This window comes from Sciurus carolinensis, chromosome 11 (assembly GCF_902686445.1).
Source record: "Sciurus carolinensis chromosome 11, mSciCar1.2, whole genome shotgun sequence".
NCBI lineage: Eukaryota > Metazoa > Chordata > Mammalia > Rodentia > Sciuridae > Sciurus > Sciurus carolinensis.
Window position 1 is genome coordinate 24,953,376 of NC_062223.1, and position 21,714 is coordinate 24,975,089.

A 21,714-nucleotide genomic window follows, 5' to 3' on the forward strand; every position below is an offset into this window, starting at 1 on the left:
CATTAATAAGTTAAATATAATATATCTGGAAGAAAACAAATGATAAAAATAATTTTTAAAAAACTCTTAAATTGCAATATATCTGGTTATGGTTTTAACAACTTTAAAGCTGATCATAAATTTAAACATACAATACCAAATTTTCTACCATCTGGAGTTCAGCAAAAGAAGGTGAAATTAAGGGAGATTGACACGCGTAGGAGGAAATAACTGGTTAAAATAACACAGAATTTATATCAAAAATTTTTAACTATTGTTAAGTTTCCATAAAAAGTCATACCATGCACAAAACCCTCCCTGTCCTTATGCATTAATTTTGATATCGATTTTAAACAGATTGTCCTACAAGCAGCAGCTTATTCTGACTATTTTTCTCCTTGGACACTCTGTGGTCTTTCCTTTCTTTATTGCTATACTATTGAATACAGTGGAGCTGTACCTGAGATTTCTCAGGTCCTCCTGGCAGCATGTACTGTGTGGACACTGGGCCATCTCCAGAGCAGTGGCCTTGGGAAGTTTACCTCACTGCGCCCCACTACCCATATTGACCACTATTTCCTTCTCTGCCCCACTATTTCCTTCTCTGCCCACATTGCCCACTGTTTGCTTTCCACTCTTTTTAGCAATAGAACTAACTCTATAACCAATTGTTCTGAAAATAATAGAATTTCTGTTTCAACTTAAAGTACATGTAACATTTACTACTGGAAAAGGGGTTAGTAGTGAAGTTTTCATTATGAGTAGTGTTTTGTAACTATATTCAAGCTGTAAATTTCAAATGCAGGTATATATACATAAACTTGCATATCAGTCACATTTTATCCATTTTACTAAGTAAATATTGATATTGCAAATTAAGAAAATGAATTAAAATCCTGTCTGTAATTACTTTTCATGTTAAATTACTTAACCATATTTTGATTCAGAATTTTTATTCACCTATAAAATATTTATTCCTTGTCTATCTAGCTAAGCATATTCATTTTTGTGGGCATTGAGACATATGTTCTTTTCAGATTTCAGTGCCCTTTCTGTCTTCAAGATATTCCCAAATATCTCATTATTTATACACTTAATATTTCTGAAATTTGAAGGGAAGCCATTTCTTTGTTTCCACATTTGACCTTTCTTATAGGTGCATGAACCCTCTTATCTCAGTAATTTAGCTCATTTTAAAAAAGAGACTAAGTCTTGTCAACTAGTACCAAAGCAGTTCAGAAATTCAGGCCCTTAGATTTTCCTGAACAATTCTGAGGAGGGAAACTAAAGCATTTTTTTTTTTTTTTTAGGTTTAGAAAACATTTACTGTTTTTGTTTTCATCCAATTCACAAAAAATACAAAATTTTTAAAGAAAAACATAAAACTCTTTGCTTTATTACAAACACATCAGGACCATGTAGGGATGGCCTTTTTGCATATGCTTGGATAATTTGATATATATTGCTGCAGATGAGTAAGACCTAACTTACTAAGGATTTGAGTCAGAGCATATGTTAAGTTTCATGCATTAATTTATATCTATTTGTGTTGTTGGCAGCTTTCTATGACTGAGCAGTAAGTGAAAAAATGTTTGCGCTGACACATAATGTATTCCATTTTCCAGTCATATGCAAAGATGAAAATATTGTCCTGCTTTTTCAAAAGTCAAAAACTCTATCTTAAGAACATCTCTTTAAGCCCCATTATAAGGCATTCTTACCACATTTTAAGCCAGTTTTTCTTTTCGTCATCATTGTTTCTACTGCTAGGGATTTACAACCCCTAATGCACTAAAGGAAAATTAAATGGTCATTGTTAGAAGACTGGACTCTGTGGCTTGAGTCCTTCTTTCTTATATTTAATATTCTTTCCTGTGCTACTTGTGAGTTTGTAGTTGCAGAAATAGCAAAGGCTACATTCTACATCAATAATTGTGAACGACGCAGCAGTACTTGGATTTACCATGGTTCAAGTTCAGTGTATTTTATACAGCCTCAGAAAAATTCCACTTTTTGATCTTAAACCTGCAGATGGGGAGAACATTAGAGGATAAATGATAAATGAAACTTTATTCGGAACAAAAAATTGCTGCAGGAGAACAAGGACAAAAACATGAAGTTGTAACCTGTATAAATTATTTGGCTTTATCTTGAAGATGAAAATCTAAATGGTAGGTCTAATTTTATTATACTTGAAGGAAGAGATTCTCCTCACCACCATATCCTGACTGAAAGAAATATTTGAATCATTCAAATAGCTGTTGTTATTTCTGGGCACTTAGTTTTTATCAAGTGCTGCCTGAGGCTCCACATGTATTATTTATTCCCTTTCACTATGACTGAGCTCAGTAAAATAAGGTCCATTAAAGATAAGGACTCTGAGAGCCACAATGGCTAATGAGTCCAATATGCACAGTTACGGATAGGCCAAGGCATGGCTTTAAACTAAGGGCCCTGACCTCAATACAAACACACACTTTTTTTTTTTTTTTTTTTTTTTTTACATAAGCTTTTTTTTTTTTTTTTTTTTTTCTTTTTATTGTAAACAAATGGGATACATGTTGTTTCTCTATTTGTACATGGCGTAAAGGCAGCCACATCAATGTTCATAGCTGCTCAGTTCACAATAGCCAGATTGTGGAACCAACCTAGATGTCCTTCAATTGATGAATGGATAAAGAAAATGTGGTATATATATACAATGGAATATTACTCAGCCATAAAGAATGATAAAATTATGGCATTTGCAGGCAAACACACACTTTTAAACACTGCTTCACAATTTGAAATCTCTCTGAAAATGCAGAAATGTAAATTATAAATCTTACCCCATACTGATTCCCTGAAAATTCTAATAATGGTCACCCCCTATTCTCTGTGGAGGAAATTCCATTCAGTGGTGGCCAGAATGTGAAAAGTTTTCCGATTCTTCCTTGTACAGTACAATGGGGTGGCAGAGCCTCTCTGGCAGTCAAGGTGGAGAATGTTCTCAGTGGTCCACAATTGAAGTCTTGAACATGGTCTCAGGAAAGGAAAAAGGAAGAAGCAGGTTTCCTCCTTGGTTTCCAACTGGAATTTAAAGAGGTCTCCCTGAAAGGTTATGAACCTAGAGAATTGCTTCCCAGTTCTCCCGAGGTTTGGAAATTTTCCATAAGCATGATTTGCATGAGAAATTTTGTGTGTTTTTTCAACTGCTCAGGTGTTTATAAAACTTTGTGTCTACCACCAATTAAAAGACACACAACCCATTTTTTAACTTCTCTTGGGTTTCTGTGTGAAGATGCATTCACTTTCCTTGATGCTCAGGAATGAAACACTGTACACATGGGGATAAAATACAGGGCCTGATTGTAAAAGTAGGACAAGATGCCAGGGCACTTTTTAAATTCAAGACTGAGATATGGGACAAGGCAACATCAATCTATCTGAACAATGTGTGCTGTACTCAGATTGAGGCATGTGCTTGTTAAAGAGACACATTTCTGTACACAAATAGAAACTTTTATGTTAATTAAATTGTGTTTTTTTTTTTCTCTCAGAAATTGATTTTGAGATTCTATTACTTGAAAAATAAAGCACAATTTCTGGAGATTAAAATAAATTTCTCTTTTCATTTTATTTGAAAAGAAAGTATGGCAGTTCTCTTGAGTCTACAGCCATATCATCCTGATGCTCCTGATCTCATCTGATAGTTCTGTTGAATGAAAAGCATCCAGTTTTTAAAACTGAAGCTTGTATATATACACAATGGAATATTATTCAGTCATAAAGAAGAATAAAATTATGATATATTCAGATAAACGGGTGGAGTTGGAGAATATCTTGCTAAGTAAAATAAGTCAATCCCAAAAAACCAAAGACTGAATGATTTCTCTGATAAGTGGATGAGGATACATAAAGGGGGGAGGCAAGAATGGAGGAAGGATGAATTGTGTAGAAGAAAATGAGGGGTGGCGAGGGGATAGGGTAAAGGAAAGATAATAGAGTGAGATAAACATCATTACCCTATATACATGTGTGACTATGCAAATGGTGTGACTCTACTTGGTGCATAACCAGAGAAATGAAAGTAGTACCCATTTCTGTAAAATGAATCAAATTTTTAAAAAAATGAGGGGAAAAGGGGATGCAGCACCTCAGGCCCCTTTTTGGTGGGACCACACTAAAGGATTTTCTTCTCTGTAGAGTCTTTACATGAATATCATACCTTTAAGAAAAGCCTTCTTTCATTTACGCTTCAACATCTTCTATTTTTTTCTACTTTACCGTATTTTGTGAAACAAAATGATACCGATTCTATTTGTGTGCTTCAACCTAAACTAGCAGAGAGAGAGAGTTTAGCACAGAGAAAAAATTCCAGAACAAAAATCCAAACTCTTTTTATACAACAAGGAAATCTCTTACACCCTGTCCCACCATGGCAAAGCCTCACACTGCAACATTCCAGGTGCAGACAACCTAAATCCAAGAAACCACAGACCATCAAGGACACCACTACCATGTTCAGAACACATACTGCTTACCATGGATGTAAACTTCAGGATGAGTCAGCCCGACCAGCTTGCCCTATGCCTATTTGAAAATGATAGCAAGGAAGACATAGGAATATTAAGTAACAATGGGAGGATTCAGAGCCAAAAGAAAAAAAAATGTTATTTTCATTGAAAGTAAGACAAGGCAGGATAATTGGATTGTGAAATAAGGAAAAAGCCACAAAGCAAGGATGGGAAGAGATCCATGGCAGAAATAAACTGAATTTTGGGATTGGGAAACACTATAAGATATTGAGCCAAATCATGATTTTATCTGACCTGTGATGTAACACAATATACTTCATAATTAATTTCATTATTTAAACTTGAAATCAACTCTCACCTTCCTTGTGGTATCTAGTTTTTTAAACATATTCACATTTTATATTGGCATTGTGTTTTTTGAAAATTATTTTGATAACTATATTAACTATAAGTCGATTACTGTGAACAACTGTTACATGGCCAAGAGTAAACACATTGGAATGAACTTTACCACACCTGGACAAAATCACCATAAAATAGGATACAAAGCTAAAGAAATAACTGTTGTAAAGATGCTTATGCAAAATCCTCTTAAGTAAATTAGAAAGGATTAAAACCTTAGATAGATGTCTTTCAGCATTTGTTTATGCTTCTGCTGGATGTTTTGTTTTCTTTAACTAGGTATCATTACCAGAATACACAATGAGGGGTTTATGATTAAAGTGAAAACATTTGGTCTATTTCAAGTTTATGATGAATCAGAGAGGAATCGGGTGGTCACTGAAAACAGTGCAGAATAATGTATTATTTTATACTATTTCAAAGTTTGGTAAAGTAACTGAGTCAATTAAAGCAGATCTCATTTCTTGAGCTAGTTCTTAGAGGTGAATGCTTAGAGTTTGTAGGGATGAATGTATCTCTGTGTGCCTCAGAAGGACATGATATCTCTACTATAAGAACAGACAGATGATAGAAAGGGAGAGGTAAAAGACAGGTGTGCTGGTATGTCTAAACCTTTGTCACACACCTGGTCTGCTGCAGGGCACTCACATTGTCCAGGTGAACCCTAATTCTCAGTTCCTTGTGGATTTATAATAGCAGTGAAATCTTATCTATCTCCTACCACATTTATTCAGGAGAAGAAAAGTATTATCATTAACACTTTTATTTTGGGCCTGGCAAAGGAAAAAAACAAAGATTTAGTACTTTTCCCACCATAAAAAATAGGTGTTTTATTAGTGTTGATGGGCTAGGAAAACTGAACAATATTACTGTGAATACATTTATTCCAGAAACCACATTGCAATCTCACATCAACCAGTCTTCACTGTGAGACTGACATATAAACTGTATAAATTTGAATGATCTCCTTATTGATACTTGTTGAAATAAGCATGTTTTAATTTGGGTACAGAAAACCACAAAAATTAAAATACCAAATAGGGCTGGGGACACAGCTCAGTTGGTAGAGCACTTGCCTTGCAAGCATGAAACCCTGGGTTCTTGCCCCAGCACCGCAAAAAATAAAAATAAAAAATAAATAAATTAAAATATTTCCTTCTTTTAAAATTCCTATTTCTCTCTGGTGTCTCTGAACTTCCTCTTTAGCACTGGGAGGAGTCTGCTCTCTACATTCACAGCTGATCCTGGTTTTTTTGGTTATGCCATACATATGTCAATTCCATTTGATTGTACTTGAATAAGAAATACTCATTGCTGTGTCCCACATGAAATCTGCCTCCCTTTGCTCTCCAGAGTTGATTGATATGAGGTGGTGCTGACTGAAGAGGAACTCACCTTAGGCAGGCAGCTCTGGGCCCTCAGGGTCTACCTGTCATGAAATTCAAGAATGACTAAACCTGTAGAGATGGCAATGGACCCACCTTAAAGAACAGGATTGCAGCAAACAGGAAACCTACAATCAAAGTTCCACTAATGTTCTTCTAAAGGCCCCTCCTGAGCTCAGTTTGGTTTTCCTCCAGCATCACTAAGATTAATGAGTTAAATAAAAATTTTTTATCAATTGAAATATTTTGAATAAGTATCTGTCTCTAAATTCTAAGATACTTTTGTCATCCCTCCACAAATTTTTTCAAAGCATGGAGACAGTGGCCAACAATCTGAAAAGTAATTTTTCTTTCCATTTAAAAATATTTATTCTAATTAAGCATAAAATTCAATAATCTTCAATTTACATAAAAGGATGTTGACTTGCCAGCTTGAATAGATGCCTGATAAGATAGTGAAAACATCATCTCTGATCCCACACTAGTGACATTTCTATAGAATTGTTACCAATGTAGAGATAATTAGGGTTCCATCAATATTTTTGTATAGGATCATTTGGAATTTGTTATTCATGGTATTGTTTTTATAAAGTTTGATGATTTTATTTTTCATCAGAATCCACCACCAAACACTTCCACACTTTCCTAATGGCATTTTTCATTTCCATATTCCTAAAAGTATAAATCAAAGGATTGAGCAAGGGGGTTAGCATGGTGTAAAATATTGTGACCATTTTGTCAAAGGAAAAGGCAGATGGAGGCTGTGCATATGTAAATATGCATGGAACAAAGAACAAAACCACAACAGCAATGTGAGATCCACAGGTGGACAGAGCTTTCCTCCTCCCTTCAGAATTGAGTGTTCTCAGAGAGAGCAAGATGACACCATAGGAGACAAGCAACATGGTGAATATTATAATACAGATAAGCCCACTGTTGGCAACCACAAAAAGTCCAAAGATGTGGGTGTCAGTACAGGCCAGCTCCAGTAATGGGTACAAGTCACATAAGAAATGATCAATGACATTAGGGCCACAAAAGGGAAGCTGGAAAGTAAACAGAATCTGGATGATGGAATGCAAGAAGCCCCCTGTCCAGGACACCCCCACCAGAATGCCACAGAGCCTCCAGTTCATGATGGAAGAGTAGTGCAAGGGCCTGCAAATGGCCACATAGCGGTCATAGGCCATGGATGTAAGGACAATCACCTCTGCCCCACCAAAGAAGTGTTCTGCAAAAAGTTGAATCATGCATCCTTCATAAGAGATAGTTTTCCTTTCATGAATGGAGTCCACAATCATCTTTGGGGCCATGGCAGAGGAGAAGCAGGCATCCAGGAAAGACAGGAATGCCAAGAAGAAGTACATGGGGGAGCCCAGCAGTGCAGGGCTGCAGACAATGGTCACTACAATTAACATGTTGCCCCCAATAGTCACAATGTAGACCAACAAAAACACAAAAAATGCTATTTTCTGAACAGTAGGATTCTGAGAAAGCCCTAGGAGGACAAATTCAGTTATGAAGTTCTGATTGTGCATGATTTATGGGAAAAATGTATTCTAATAAAAGATGTTTCCACTCTAAGATAAGATATTCTGTTAATCTGCAATTATGATATGGAAACATTTCCTTCAGACCAGTTTATAATTTTGTGATTCTCAATAGTTTGGTGCACCCAGATGAAAAATTATCTTTCATGCTTCCTTTGTCACTGAGAACCCAAATTAAGTCATTTTCTGAGGGTGGAAGTTGGAGATCAGGCAGACTTAAGGTAGAGATGAATCTTTGAGGACTAAAATACTAGAGTGTCTATAAAAGGGGAATGAAAACATCCACAGGTGATAGAGAAGATTCGTAGTTTCATCTTGGGTTCCAGCTTTGGTAATTTAATTGTGACTTCCTGAAATTCCTTGTTCAGAAGCATTCTGAAGTTCATCCACGTAATGAGGAAATTTGGACTATAATTATATTAGTCCAGTTGGCCACTTTCATGGAAGTGGGCAGGGTTGAATAGCAAGCCATTTCTGGTCTAGAGACCTGCAGACTGCTAAATCTGTAAGTAGAAGAAATAAAGTAAATTTTACAAGGCACTTGAAAATCCTGGCTACTCTTCAAAATTTAACTTTTTCTACTGAATGTGCTTTTCAATGATTTGGTTCTTTCTTCATAAAATTCAAGGATCTATGGAAAAGTGCCTAGCTATAGACACCAGTATGCATAAAAATTGATTTTTTTAAAAATCATCATTTAAAACTGAGAACAGAAGATCATAGAGACAATAATACCTACTTCTGAGTGTTGACATAGGACAAATTGAAATAAGGCACGAAATCATTTAGTATAATTATTTGCCACACCGTTTACAATTATTACTTGCCACAGGGGAAAGAATTTCCACATGGAGTTCACCATTGGTCAGCTCCACCATGGGCCAACGCAGGAAGGAGAATGAAGTGAAAGCAAGAGAACCCTGGCTCCAGGCTCTTCTCTGGCTCCATGACACGCTGCCCATCACTTAAAAGTCTGGGGGCCTAAAACTTTTCAGCCTATGGTTTACTAAGCATGTCTGTCAATAGACTTCTTGTGAGAATCAGGTAAAGACTAGATTTGAAAACATTGCTACCTTCAGAACCAGTGGGGAGATGATGTGTGGTGAGAATAACCTGCCATAGCCCCTGACCCAGAGCAGAAATGACATCATGTTTACTCCTAATTCCAGCCTCACCATATTCTAGGCTTGTTTTACTCCTCTTCTTGTATAATAGGCCATATATTTTTTTTAGGTATTCACAGTGATAAACATATTTTTAAATGTGTAACACTTTTAAAGGTCCTTGATAGACCATGAATATTTGAATACTTAATAGACCTTGAATTACTGTGGTCTCAGACCCACATACATCTACTCCTGCTCAGATGGCCTCATTGTCCAGATAAAAGCCAAGAGTGTTGGAAGTTGGAAAGAAGGAAATGTTCTATATTAATCTAATCAATATTTCTTCTGTCTCCACTTTCTTTATCTGAGGTGTTCTGGAGCAAAACCATTTTAGAATTGAAATAATTGAAATATGCATAGTACCTAAACAAACCAACTCATCCATTAATCCAATAAAGAAATATCTAAAATATTGGTGATGGAGTTGGGCACGGTGGTGCATGTCTATAATCCCAGCAACTCAGGAGACTGAGGTTGGAGGATTGAGAGTTCATAGCTAGTCTCAGAAACACCAAGGCTCTAAGCAACTCAGTGAGACCCCATCTCTAAATAAAATACAGAAAAGGCTGGGGATGTGGCTCAGTGGTTGAATGCCCTGAGTTCAATCCCCCATACTGTTGAGAGCAGGGTTGCCTCAAGGACAGACAGGACTGCAGGGCCCCTGTTCTTACCAAGGTTATTAAGAGATAATTGTCCAAGGAATGTGCAGCTGCCTGGAGACCTTATCCGTCAAGGACGAGAGCAGGGCCTAGCCCCGACTCAGCTCCTGAATAGTTCACCTGTTCCCTCCCCCCTTCTTCCTCTAGGACCGTCCAGTTCTGGCCAGACCCAATGAAAATCAAATAGATTGACCGGACCCAACCAGGGGAGGTTTAGCTGTTCGAATGTTAGCCAATTAGAAGAACACTGTAAAACTGCTTGCTTTTCCTTATAAAAACCCTGCTGACGAGGGCTCGGGGCCTCTCCTAGCATCGTTGATTAAGGACGCAGAGGACCAGGTTCGAACTCGCTAATAAATGACTCTTTGCTGCTTGCATTGATTGTGGTCTCTGGTGGTCCTTGTGGGGTCTCAAGCCTTTGGGCACAACATATGGGGGCTCGTCCGGGATCCCCAAGCCCACCCAGACACCTGATCATAGAGTCATAAGTGACATCTTCCACCGGTGAGTAAGGCATTGCTGTGTGTTTTCTGGTCTGAATTGCCTGCAGGTTCTGGTTCTGGGCTGGCACAGTCCTGGCGGACGCGCTATAGGACCCCAGCAGGGTCTCGGGAGACGTCCCCTCGACCCATCTGGTGAATTTGTCACATCTGAGCAGCTTGTGCTGCATTCTGGTCACATCTGAGCAGCTTGTGCTGCATTCTGAGCAGTTTGTGCTGCATTCTGGGTGAATTTGTCACATCTGAGCAGCTTGTGCTGCATTCTGGTCACATCTGAGCAGTTTGTGCTGCATTCTGGGTGAATTTGTCACATCTGAGCAGCTTGTGCTGCATTCTGGTCACATCTGAGCAGTTTGTGCTGCATTCTGGGTGAATTTGTCACATCTGAGCAGCTTGTGCTGCATTCTGGTCACATCTGAGCAGCTTGTGCTGCATTCTGAGCAGTTTGTGCTGCATTCTGGGTGAATTTGTCACATCTGAGCAGCTTGTGCTGCATTCTGGTCACATCTGAGCAGTTTGTGCTGCATTCTGGGTGAATTTGTCACATCTGAGCAGAGTTTGCGCTGCTTCTGAGCAGCTTCAGTATTGCATTCGGACGACTGGCCGCATCTGGTTAACTCTTTGTCCCATTTGGGCTTTGTGTGGCACCTGGGAAACTACAAAACACCAGCTAGCCAATTTTTGACTCGGTGCGTAACGTGTTTGTCTGTTTGTGTATTGTATTATATGGTCTTTACTCCTGCCTTCTATTAAGTTCTTCTTTGTGTTAGTCTGTTACAATCCACCGTTCCTCACTCTCAAACTTCACACCTCCAATCTGGAGGAAAATGGGTCTATAGATCTCCTGATAGAAAGGAGCAGTACTAATCAATGGTCAAATTCATTCCATCCTTTTGGAATTATACAGGAAACAGGTTTTCAACCGGATAGACGACCAGCGGCAGCTCTCTGCTGTGACGATATCTCCAACCCACATCGGCGTCGCCTGGCCCGGTTTCTTTTTTATCTAACCCTTACATCTCTCCTCCTCTCGATAGTTGGATACTTAATTGCTATAGAGATGGGCCAAACCCATAGTACTCCTTTGACCATTATGGTCAGCCATTTTGAGGAGGTTCAAGCCAGAGCACATAATTTGTCAGTTGAAATCAGTAAAAGAAAACTTATAACTTTTTGCAAGTCGGACTGGCCCACCTTTCAAGTGGGATGGCCCCCAGAGGGAAACTTCCACCTTCCAACTATCCGTAAGGTCAAAAATAAAATCTTCCAATCAGGAAAAATTGGCCACCCAGCTCAAATCCCCTACATTTTAACCTGGGAAGATTTAGTAGAGAATAACCCTCCAATCTGGCTTTCTCCCTTCCTACCGCCACCGCCCTCCCCTACAACTAAGATGCTTGCCTTAAAGAAGTTAGATTTGTCAGAAAAGCCCACAGCTCCCTACCCTATTCTCCCGGAGGAAGATCCAGACACCCTTCTTGTTAATCCTCCTCCTTATATGCAAGCCCCTATTTCTCCTCAGGACCCAGGACTGGAGGGGGCAGAACTGAGAGAAGCGGCTGCAACAGGAAATGAGGAAGAAAAAACTGGCTCGGGAGGGCTGGCAAGACGAACGCGGAGCCGAGCCCAATGAGCAGCCGGCCCCTCCCAACCAGAAACTCCAGACTCCACAATCGCTCTGCCGCTCCGAGAAACTGGGCCGCCAGATAATGCTGGCAATCCCCGGCTTCAATATTGGCCTTTCTCTACGAGCGATTTATATAATTGGAAAAATCAAAATGCTAAGTTTTCTGCCAACCCTAAAGATTTAATTTCCCTTTTAGATAGTGTCATGTTCACTCATCAGCCTACTTGGGATGACTGTCAACAGCTACTCCAGATTCTGTTCACAACCGAGGAACGTGAAAGAATTCAGATGGAGGCCAGAAAGTTGGTTCCTGGAGACGATGGACAACCTACTGTAAACCCTAACTTAATTAATGCTTCTTTCCCCTTGTCCAGGCCCCCGCGAGATGAATGGGACTACAATACGGCTGAAGGTAGGGAGAGACTCCGGGTTTATCGCCAGACTCTAATGGGGGGTCTCCGGGCAGCAGCTCGTAAACCCACTAATTTGGCCAAAGTGTATTCAGTCATGCAAGAAAAACAGGAATCACCCTCAGCTTATTTAGAAAGATTAATGGAGGCATTTAGACAGTATACTCCTATGGATCCAGAGTCCCCAGAGAATCAGGCAGCTGTAGTAATGAGCTTTGTTAACCAGGCAGCACCGGACATAAGGCGTAAGTTACAAAAGATAGAGGATTTAGAAGGGAAAAGCATTCAAGACTTAATGAGAATAGCTCAGCGGGTATTCAATAACAGAGATGCACCAGAGGAAAAGCAGCTTAGGGCTACTAGGGAAATAACCAAAGCATTAACAGTAGCAGTGCAGGGAGGGAGAGCAGAGAAAGAAGGAAACAGACTCCCGAGTAATCGACCACCACTTGGGAACTCCAGAGCGCATGATCTGGGTCGAAATCAGTGCGCCTACTGTAGGGAGGAAGGCCATTGGGCTAAAGATTGCCCTAGAAAGAGAAACCATAGAACCAGAGATAGTAAATGGACACCTAGGAGTCCATCGGTCCTGGTCACCCAAGATGAAATGCACGATTAGGGGCAACGGGATTCAGAACCCCTCCCTGAACCTAGGGTAACTCTGAAAGTGGAGGGGACTCCAGTGCAGTTTTTGGTGGATACAGGAGCTCAATATTCAGCTTTGACTGACCCTCGAGGAGAGATATCAACAAGCACCTCATGGGTGCAAGGGGCTACAGGGATTAAAAAGTGCCCTTGGACAACCAAAAGAACTGTAGACTTGGGAACGGGAAAAGTGTCCCACTCGTTCTTAGTCATACCTGACAGCCCCTATCCCTTGTTGGGAAGAGACTTATTAACCAAAATCGGGGCCCAAATTCATTTTCACCCCGAAGGTGCCCAGGTAACTGATGGATCTGGGAAATTGTTACCTATGCTAACTCTTACTTTGGAGGATGAATATCGGTTACACCAGCAGCCGCACTCCCCTGATAAAAACATTGCAGACTGGGTACGGCGGTTCCCAGATGCCTGGGCAGAAACTGGAGGAATCGGGTTAGCTAAACATCGGCCTGCCCTCTATATAGAAATAAAACCAGGAGCTAACCCCATTAGGGTTAAACAATACCCCATGCCCAGGGAAGCTCGAACAGGAATAACCCCCCATATCCGGCGACTGCTGAGCCAATGAGTTCTACGCCCTTGCCGATCGGCATGGAACACCCCCCTGCTTCCAATATGGAAGCCCAACTTGAACGAGTACCGCCCAGTTCAGGACCTAAGGGAAGTAAACAAAAGGGTGGCAGACATACACCCTACTGTGCCTAATCCGTATACACTTTTGAGTGCGCTTCCTCCTTACAGACAAAGGTACACGGTGCTGGATTTAAAAGATGCCTTTTTCAGCTTGCCTCTAGCTCCAAAGAGCCAAGAGCTATTTGCTTTTGAATGGACAGACATTGATGGGGGTATCAATGGACAACTTACTTGGACGAGACTGCCGCAGGGATTCAAAAATTCTCCCACCCTGTTTGACGAAGCTCTACACGAAGACTTGGGTGAGTTCAGGCAAAAACATCCCAACCTAACCTTGTTACAATATGTAGATGATCTCCTTATAGCTGCAGAAAACCGGGATGAATGTATCCAAGGAACAGAAAATCTACTCCAGACACTGGGCACCTTGGGATATCGGGCGTCAGCAAAGAAAGCTCAAATCTACAGACCCGAGGTAACGTACTTAGGCTATCTCCTAAGGGAAGGTAAACGATGGTTGACCCCAGCCCGCAAAGAAACTGTTTTAAGAATCCCAAAACCCCAGTCCCCACGCCAAGTAAGGGAATTCCTCGGGTCGGCTGGCTTCTGTCGACTCTGGATTCCAGGGTTTGCGGAACTAGCAAAACCACTGTATGAGGCCACAAAAGACAAGCAGCCTTTCAATTGGACAACAGAAGCAGATACAGCATTCCAACAAATCAAGGATGCCCTATTGTCAGCCCCAGCTCTGGGGCTTCCTGATGTCGTTAAACCGTTCTCCCTCTATATAGATGAAAGTAAAGGGATAGCAAAAGGAGTCTTAACTCAATACCTAGGCCCCTGGAGGAGACCAGTAGCATACCTGTCAAAGAAACTGGATCCAGTGGCTGTGGGCTGGCCCCCATGCCTACGTATGATTGCAGCCACAGCCCTAATGGTAAAAGATGCTGATAAATTAACAATGGGACAAGAATTACATGTGATCACTCCACACGCTATTGAAGGAATCCTGAGACAACCTCCAGATCGGTGGCTCAGTAATGCTCGGCTCACACATTATCAGAGCCTATTGCTTAATCCTCTCAGAATTATTTTTCAGGCACCCTCAGCCCTCAACCCTGCTACATTGCTTCCTGACCCTGACCTGGACTCACCTATACATGACTGCTCGGAAATCCTAGCCCAGGTTCATGGGCTTAGAGAAGACCTGCAAGATCATCCACTGTTTGATACAGATGCAGTATGGTTCACAGATGGGAGCAGCTTTCTACATCAGGGTCAAAGGTATGCGGGTGCAGCAGTAGTGACTGAGACAGAGGTAATTTGGGCTGAGCCCCTACCAATGGGCACCTCTGCCCAGAAGGCAGAACTGATAGCCATGACTAAGGCACTAACGTTGGGAAAAGACAAAAAATTGACTGTATACATGGACAGTCGTTATGCCTTTGCAACTGCCCATATCCATGGGGCTATCTACAGGGAAAGGGGAATGCTGACTGCAGAAGGGAAATCTATTAAAAACAAGGAGGAAATTGTGTCCCTGATAGACGCCCTCTGGTTACCAAAAAAAATTGGCTATCGTACACTGCCCTGGGCATCAAAAACCATCTGATCCAGTATCCAGGGGCAACTGCTTAGCAGACCAGGTGGCACGTAACGTAGCCCTCCAGAGAGACTTGATCACGGTTGCTCAACTCCCAGACTCTGGCCCACGAACCCTCCCAAAAGACCCAACCTACACGGAAGAGGACTTATCATGGATTCACCAACAACCACTAGCCCAATGCTTAGATGGATGGTGGAAAGACTCTGAAAATCGGATAATACTTCCAGAACTGATGGGGCAAAAAGTGTTGTGCAGGCTCCACCGGACCACCCACATGGGGACAAGGAAATTACAGGACTTGGTGCTACAAGCAGGAATAAAAATTAAAGGTGTGCAAAATAAGATAGAACAAATTGTCAAAAATTGCAGAGTTTATAAGTTAACAAATGCTGGATATAGCAAGTGTGAATCAGGAAATAGATTAAGGGGGGATAGGCCAGGAGCATATTGGGAAGTTGATTTCACTGAAGTAAAACCTGGAAGGTATGGGTATAAATATCTATTAGTTTTTGTAGATACTTTTTCAGGATGGGTTGAAGCATTCCCCACCAAGCGGGAAACGGCACAGACAGTGGCTAAAAAGATCTTAGAGGACCTCCTGCCAAGGTATGGATTTCCTGTGATGATAGGGTCTGACAACGGGCCAGCATTTACTTCACAGGTAAGTCAGGGGCTGGCTTCGGTACTTGGGGCAAATTGGAAACTGCATTGTGCTTATCGACCCCAAAGCTCAGGACAGGTAGAGAGAATGAACAGAACTTTAAAAGAGACCTTAACCAAATTAACCCTGGAGACTGGCGGTAACTGGGTGGCTCTCCTTCCCTATGCCCTATATCGGGTGCGTAATTCTCCCTATAAGATGGGACTCACCCCTTATGAAATCATGTTTGGGACCCCACCTCCAATACTCCCTGATCTGGCTGAGCGGCTGTTAAAAGAAGAAAATGTAGATGATTTTGAACTTTTATCTTCCCTCCAGGCCCTGCAGAGGGCCCACAGAGAAGTCTGGCCTAAACTCAAAAGTCTGTACGAGTCAGGCCCGCCTCCTGTTCCTCACAACTTCCACCTGGGTGATTGGGTCCTGGTGAAGCGACATCGACAGAGCAACTTGGAACTGCGGTGGAAGGGCCCCTACATGGTCATTTTGACTACACCCACCGCCCTCAAAGTCGACGGCATCGCCTCCTGGATTCATCACACCCACGCCAAATTGGCTGAACCCCTTTCTGACATCGTGCTTCCTGCCCTAGACGACTCTGCCTGGAGAGTGGACAGGTCTAAGGACAACCCACTAAAGATCAAGCTTTGCCGCCATAGGCTGTAAATATGTTCTTGCTTTTGCTTTGTTCTTTTGTTCTGACCACAACCATAGCTGCAGCTCCAGTTTTTGGAGTCACCAACTTTAGCCCATATCAGCCTTATGAAATCACCTGGGAGATATCAAACCCAACGGCAAAAGTTCCCAGCTTGACTGTGACTGAACACCACCCTTTATGGACATGGTGGCCTGAACTGCAAGTAGACCTTTGCACTTTAGCAAATGGGGCTTTTTCAGTGGGAACAGGCACTATCAGTGTTGACGAAGGATTACATCTAAGTAAGCGGGCCCTTACAGATACAGTTAGTGGGAAAACAAGAAACTTTAACTGTGCTCATACCCATGGGAGGGAAGAACTTCAACGCCTCCCCTTCTACGTATGTCCTGGTTATTCCCACCAGAAAGAATGTGGAGGGGAGGAATCTTATTTCTGTGCTAAGTGGGGATGTGAAACTACAGGGCAGGCTTATTGGATAAAAGCCTCTCGGGACCTGATTGAAGTCAAGCGAGGAAAAAAAACAGTTTCATGTAATAATAGGTGTAACCACCTCTCCATCACCTTTACTGATAAGGGAAGGCAGGATAAACAGTGGATGAGAACCCGATCCTGGGGGTTGCGCCTGTATGCTGAGGGACCTGATATGGGGATAGTGTTCACTGTTCGGATGGTTATAAAGTTTTTCACCCAGCCCTTAGGGCCTAACCTTATTTTACACCCTCCAGCCCAAAGAGTTCCAGTCATTCCCCCCACTCGAGGTCCGAGAATTATTAAATTAGTTACTAGCCTCCCAAATACCCCACAACCGACCACCCACTCCTTAAGTACCCCCTACTTAAGAACTAACCAACCCCATACACAGTCAATTGTGGATTCAATTCTAACGGAAGCTCATCCCCTTCTGAGCCTTTTGTCTCGGTCCTTCCTAGTGCTCAATGCCACCTATCCCAATTGGACCAGGTCCTGCTGGCTCTGCTATGACACTGTTCCCCCTTATTATGAGGGAGTAGCAGTGCAAGCGCATGTTACTACCTCCACCAAGCTCCAGGATTGCCGCTGGCGATCTACACAGTCCCTAACCCTAGAACAAGTGTCAGGGCAAGGGCTCTGTTTAGGAGCAGTGCCCTATGCCAGCTGATCCCTCTGTTGTTTGACATGGAAAATCCAACCGGAGGAAGAGAATTCTTTTATAATCCCCCACAACGATACTTGGTGGGCTTGCTCCTCTGGACTCACCCCCTGCGTCCACTGGAGTGTGTTAAAACAGTCAAAGGATTACTGCGTTCTAGTCAGATTGGTTCCGTGGCTAATTTACCATGAGTACAAAAGTTTTATGACCTTGATTGAACAAGGATGGGGCCTAAAACAGAACCTTATTCGGAAAAAAAGAGAACCTATTACCACATTAACTCTTAGTCTGCTGCTCGGAGCTAGCTTGGGAGGGTTAGGAACTGGAGTAGCTTCCTTAGTTACTCAGAACACATATTACTCCAATCTAAGAGCAGCAATAGATGCAGACATGGAGCGGTTGGAAGATTCAATCTCGCATTTAGAACAATCTTTAACCTCCCTAGCTGAAGTGGTCTTACAAAACAGAAGAGGTTTGGATTTAATATTCTTACAACAAGGGGGCTTGTGCGTAGCCCTGGGAGAAGAATGCTGTTTTTATGTAGATCACTCTGGAATAATTAAAAATAACATGGCAAAAGTAAAGAGAAGGACTAGCAAACAGAAAGAAAGAACGGGAAGCTAGCCAGAACTGGTTTGAATCCTGGTTCAATTTTTCCCCTTGGTTAACTACTCTGGTGTCCGCTATGATAGGACCCCTATTGTTGTTGTTACTAACCCTAACTGTAGGACCTTGTATAATCAATAAGTTAATTGCTTATGTTAAAAATAGAATAAATACAGTGCAGCTAATGGTGCTAAAAGCCCAGTACCAGCCCATTAAGCAGCAGGAATTAGAACAATAGAGACCCAAGATTGGCTCTCTAAATGTTCTTGGGAAGGGGGAATGTTGAGAGCAGGGTTGCCTGAAGGACAGACAGGACTGCAGGGCCCCTGTTCTTACCAAGGTTATTAAGAGATAATTGTCCAAGGAATGTGCAGCTGCCTGGAGACCTTATCCATCAAGGACGAGAGCAGGGCCTAGCCCCGACTCAGCTCCTGAATAGTTCACCTGTTCCCTCCCCCCTTCTTCCTCTAGGACCATCCAGTTCTGGCCGGACCCAATGAAAATCAAATAGATTGACCGGACCCAACCAGGGGAGGTTTAGCTGTTCGAATGTTAGCCAATTAGAAGAACACTGTAAAACTGCTTGCTTTTCCTTATAAAAACCCTGCTGACGAGGGCTCGGGGCCTCTCCTAGCATCGTTGATTAAGGACGCAGAGGACCAGGTTCGAACTCGCTAATAAATGACTCTTTGCTGCTTGCATTGATTGTGGTCTCTGGTGGTCCTTGTGGGGTCTCAAGCCTTTGGGCACAACAATACCACCCCACTCCCGAAAATAATGGCAATGAAGACCATAGTGTGCTCATGGTTCATGATTTCATATCTTCTAAAGGCAATTGTCTTAAATTCAATGAGTTATTCTGGATTGACTCCTACAGCAGAAAAATAACAACACTAGAAAAATCACTTAAATATAAATAAAATTTAGTATTTAGTTAAGAGTAATGAATCCATATTTATTTTATCATGTTGGTGGATGTACCTATGATAATATTAGGATATACTGAGTGAGAGGTGTGCAGGAAGTTTCTATACTATCTAAGCAAGTTTTCTCTTCGTCTGAATTTATTCCAAATAAAAATTCAATTAAATAACTTTTCATTTTCTGCTACCAAAATCCTGGCAATTTTAACTTCATCTTCTAATAGACCAGTGTCCTTGAATGACTACCTTGCTCCTTTCTCCTCTACTGAATAGCAGCAGTAGTACCACTGACCCAGTTTCTGACCTGCAAGAATCAAGTGCACAGTCATTATGAAGAGTTTTATTAAGCATGCATCAGAAGGAAGGTAGGAAATGTCAATGCTGGCATTATTTTTTAAGCAGTAACAACAAACACAAAAACCTGGAAACTGAAGCAGCAAAAGAATAAAATATGCATCTTAAAAATCAGGCTGTTAATTAGTTACACCTATTGCAATTGCAATGAAACCAGTTCATTCACATAATCCTTTTCATAAGATGTTGGTAAATACTTACAGAATCATAATCTTTGTACCAGTAACCAATCTTAAAACTTTATTCTAAAATTTAAATGACATGAAAAAGCTTTATTACAGGAGATAATGCATTCTCATTTGAAACAGTGAAGTATCTAAAATAGTCAAAAGAGTAAGATGTTTATGCAAATCAGATGATTATACATTAATTTAACATGAGGTTATGAATAAGCTTTAATAAATAATATGAGGATTGAAAAGGTGAAGCATTTTGCAGTATACTGTGTATGTGTGCATGTGTGTGTGTGTGTGTGTGTGTGTGTGTGTGTGTGTATGTGTTATTGGGGATTGAACCCAGGGACATTTTACCACTGAGTCACATCCCCAATTTTATTTATTTATGTTCATTTGTTTGTTTGTTCATTTATTTTGAGGCAGTCTTGCTAACTTGCCCACACTATTTTTAAACATGTAGTCCTCTTGCCTCAGTCTCCCTAATCTCTGGATTACAGGTGTGTGCCTTTGTGCCTAGCACAAAAGAAAAATTCTAATATTTTTTCCATTTGTACAGATATTTTAAATATAATTTTACAATCTGTAAAGGAAATATATAAAATTGATAGGGAATTTAAATTTAAATACAAATTTGTTACTATTAGAAGAATATTTAAAATTGCACATACATTTAAAACAGCACAAGTTTCCTCATTAAACAGTTCGGAAAGGGTATTAGTTTGAAGCTAATTTGTTTATAAAAGTAAAACTAACAATCCAAAATTACAAAGAATTTTATATTAAGTTTTAAAATATCATGAACTTTGTTTTGTTGAGCTTTTATTGACATCTATACTGGGTCCCAACTTTCCCCATCCTATATGTATGTATTTTAATGTAAATTTTAAATTCACATCATCTTACTTTGTGTTCATATTTCTCTTTGAACATCTGATGGTCTTTCTTTTCTCAAAAGCCATGCCCTTAGACATGCTGGAGCTTCCTGTGATTGCTCTGGGCTCCCTGACAGCATGAACTGTGGGCGCTGGGCCGTCTCCTGGGGAGGTGGCCTTGGGAAGTTTGCCTGCCTGTGCTCCACTGCCCACATTGCCCACTGTTTCATTTTATTCGTTTTAGTCGAGACTGTTTCAACCACCCATTCTTCTAAAAATAACAGAATTTCTGTTTCAGGTTGAAGTACATATAATGGTCAACCCTAAAACAAGAATCAGTAGTAGCTTCATTATTGCAAGTATTGATTTCTAACTATATTCAACCAGTAAAGTTTGGATGTATTTACATGTGTATGTGTATATCAGTCACATTTGCATCCATAATTCTAAATAAATATTATTTCAAATTTAATTAATAGCTTAAAATCTTATTTGGGATTTCCCTATCTGCAAGTTAATTTATTCCACCACATTTTGTCATTCAATATTATTATTCACCAATTAAAAGTTAAGGTCTCATCTGTCTCTAAGCATATTCCTTCTTCATGTCTATGAGGAAAATATGATCCTTTCAGATTTCAGTACCTTATCTCTCCCTTCAATGTAGCTCTGTTTATTTTCCCAAATATCTCAATGTTAATACTCTTATTATTTCTTGATTTTGAAGAAAGAAATCCATCTCTTTGCTTCCACCTTTTCTTTCTAATGTAGGTATGAGCCTGCTTCTTTTCTGTTGTGTTAGTGATTTAGCCCATATTAAGGGAGAGAGCAAGAAACAGCAACTAGCATTAAAGTAGTTTAGAATTCCAGCCACTGTGATCTTTACTGAAAAATTCTCAGGCAGGAACCTAATGCGGATACTCATGACATCAAATGCACTTAAGGAAATTTAAATGGACAGAATTAAATCAGAAGACTCTAATCTGTGACTTCAGTACCTCTTTCTTACCTTAGAGTCCTTCCCCATTCCATCTGCCAGTTTGTGGTTGTGGAAATAACAAATACCAATTTCTACATCAAAACCTGTGAAAGGTACAGTAACACTTGAATTTACCATACCCTCACATCAACATTCTTTATAAGACCTCAGAAAATTCTATATATTAGTCTGAAATATAAGGGTGGAGAAAACGATAGAACATAAAGGATCAAAGAAAATGTGTTTAGAAAGAACAAAGAAC

At 40.6% G+C, this 21,714-nt stretch overlaps 2 protein-coding genes across 2 annotated transcripts; one reads left to right on the forward strand and one right to left on the reverse strand.

Moving 5' to 3' along the window:
• Window positions 1-6,885: 6,885 nt before the first annotated feature.
• LOC124959022 (olfactory receptor 4C15-like) lies at window positions 6,886-7,821 on the reverse strand. Its single transcript, XM_047517675.1, has one exon. The coding sequence runs from the start codon at window positions 7,819-7,821 to the stop codon at window positions 6,886-6,888; it is 936 nt and encodes a 311-aa protein (XP_047373631.1).
• A 5,628-nt stretch (window positions 7,822-13,449) lies between these two features.
• Window positions 13,450-17,551, forward strand: LOC124959244 (uncharacterized). Its single transcript, XM_047517816.1, is given in 4 exon segments — window positions 13,450-13,494; window positions 13,649-15,055; window positions 15,057-15,720; window positions 16,470-17,551. Coding segments are annotated over 4 exon segments (3,198 nt in total).
• The last annotated feature ends 4,163 nt before the right edge of the window (window positions 17,552-21,714 follow it).

What these genes read in the sequence shown, in the direction of transcription:
- LOC124959022 (XM_047517675.1), bottom strand. Translation starts at nt 7,821, where the DNA reads ATGCACAATCAGAACTTCATAACTGAATTTGTCCTCCTAGGGCTTTCT.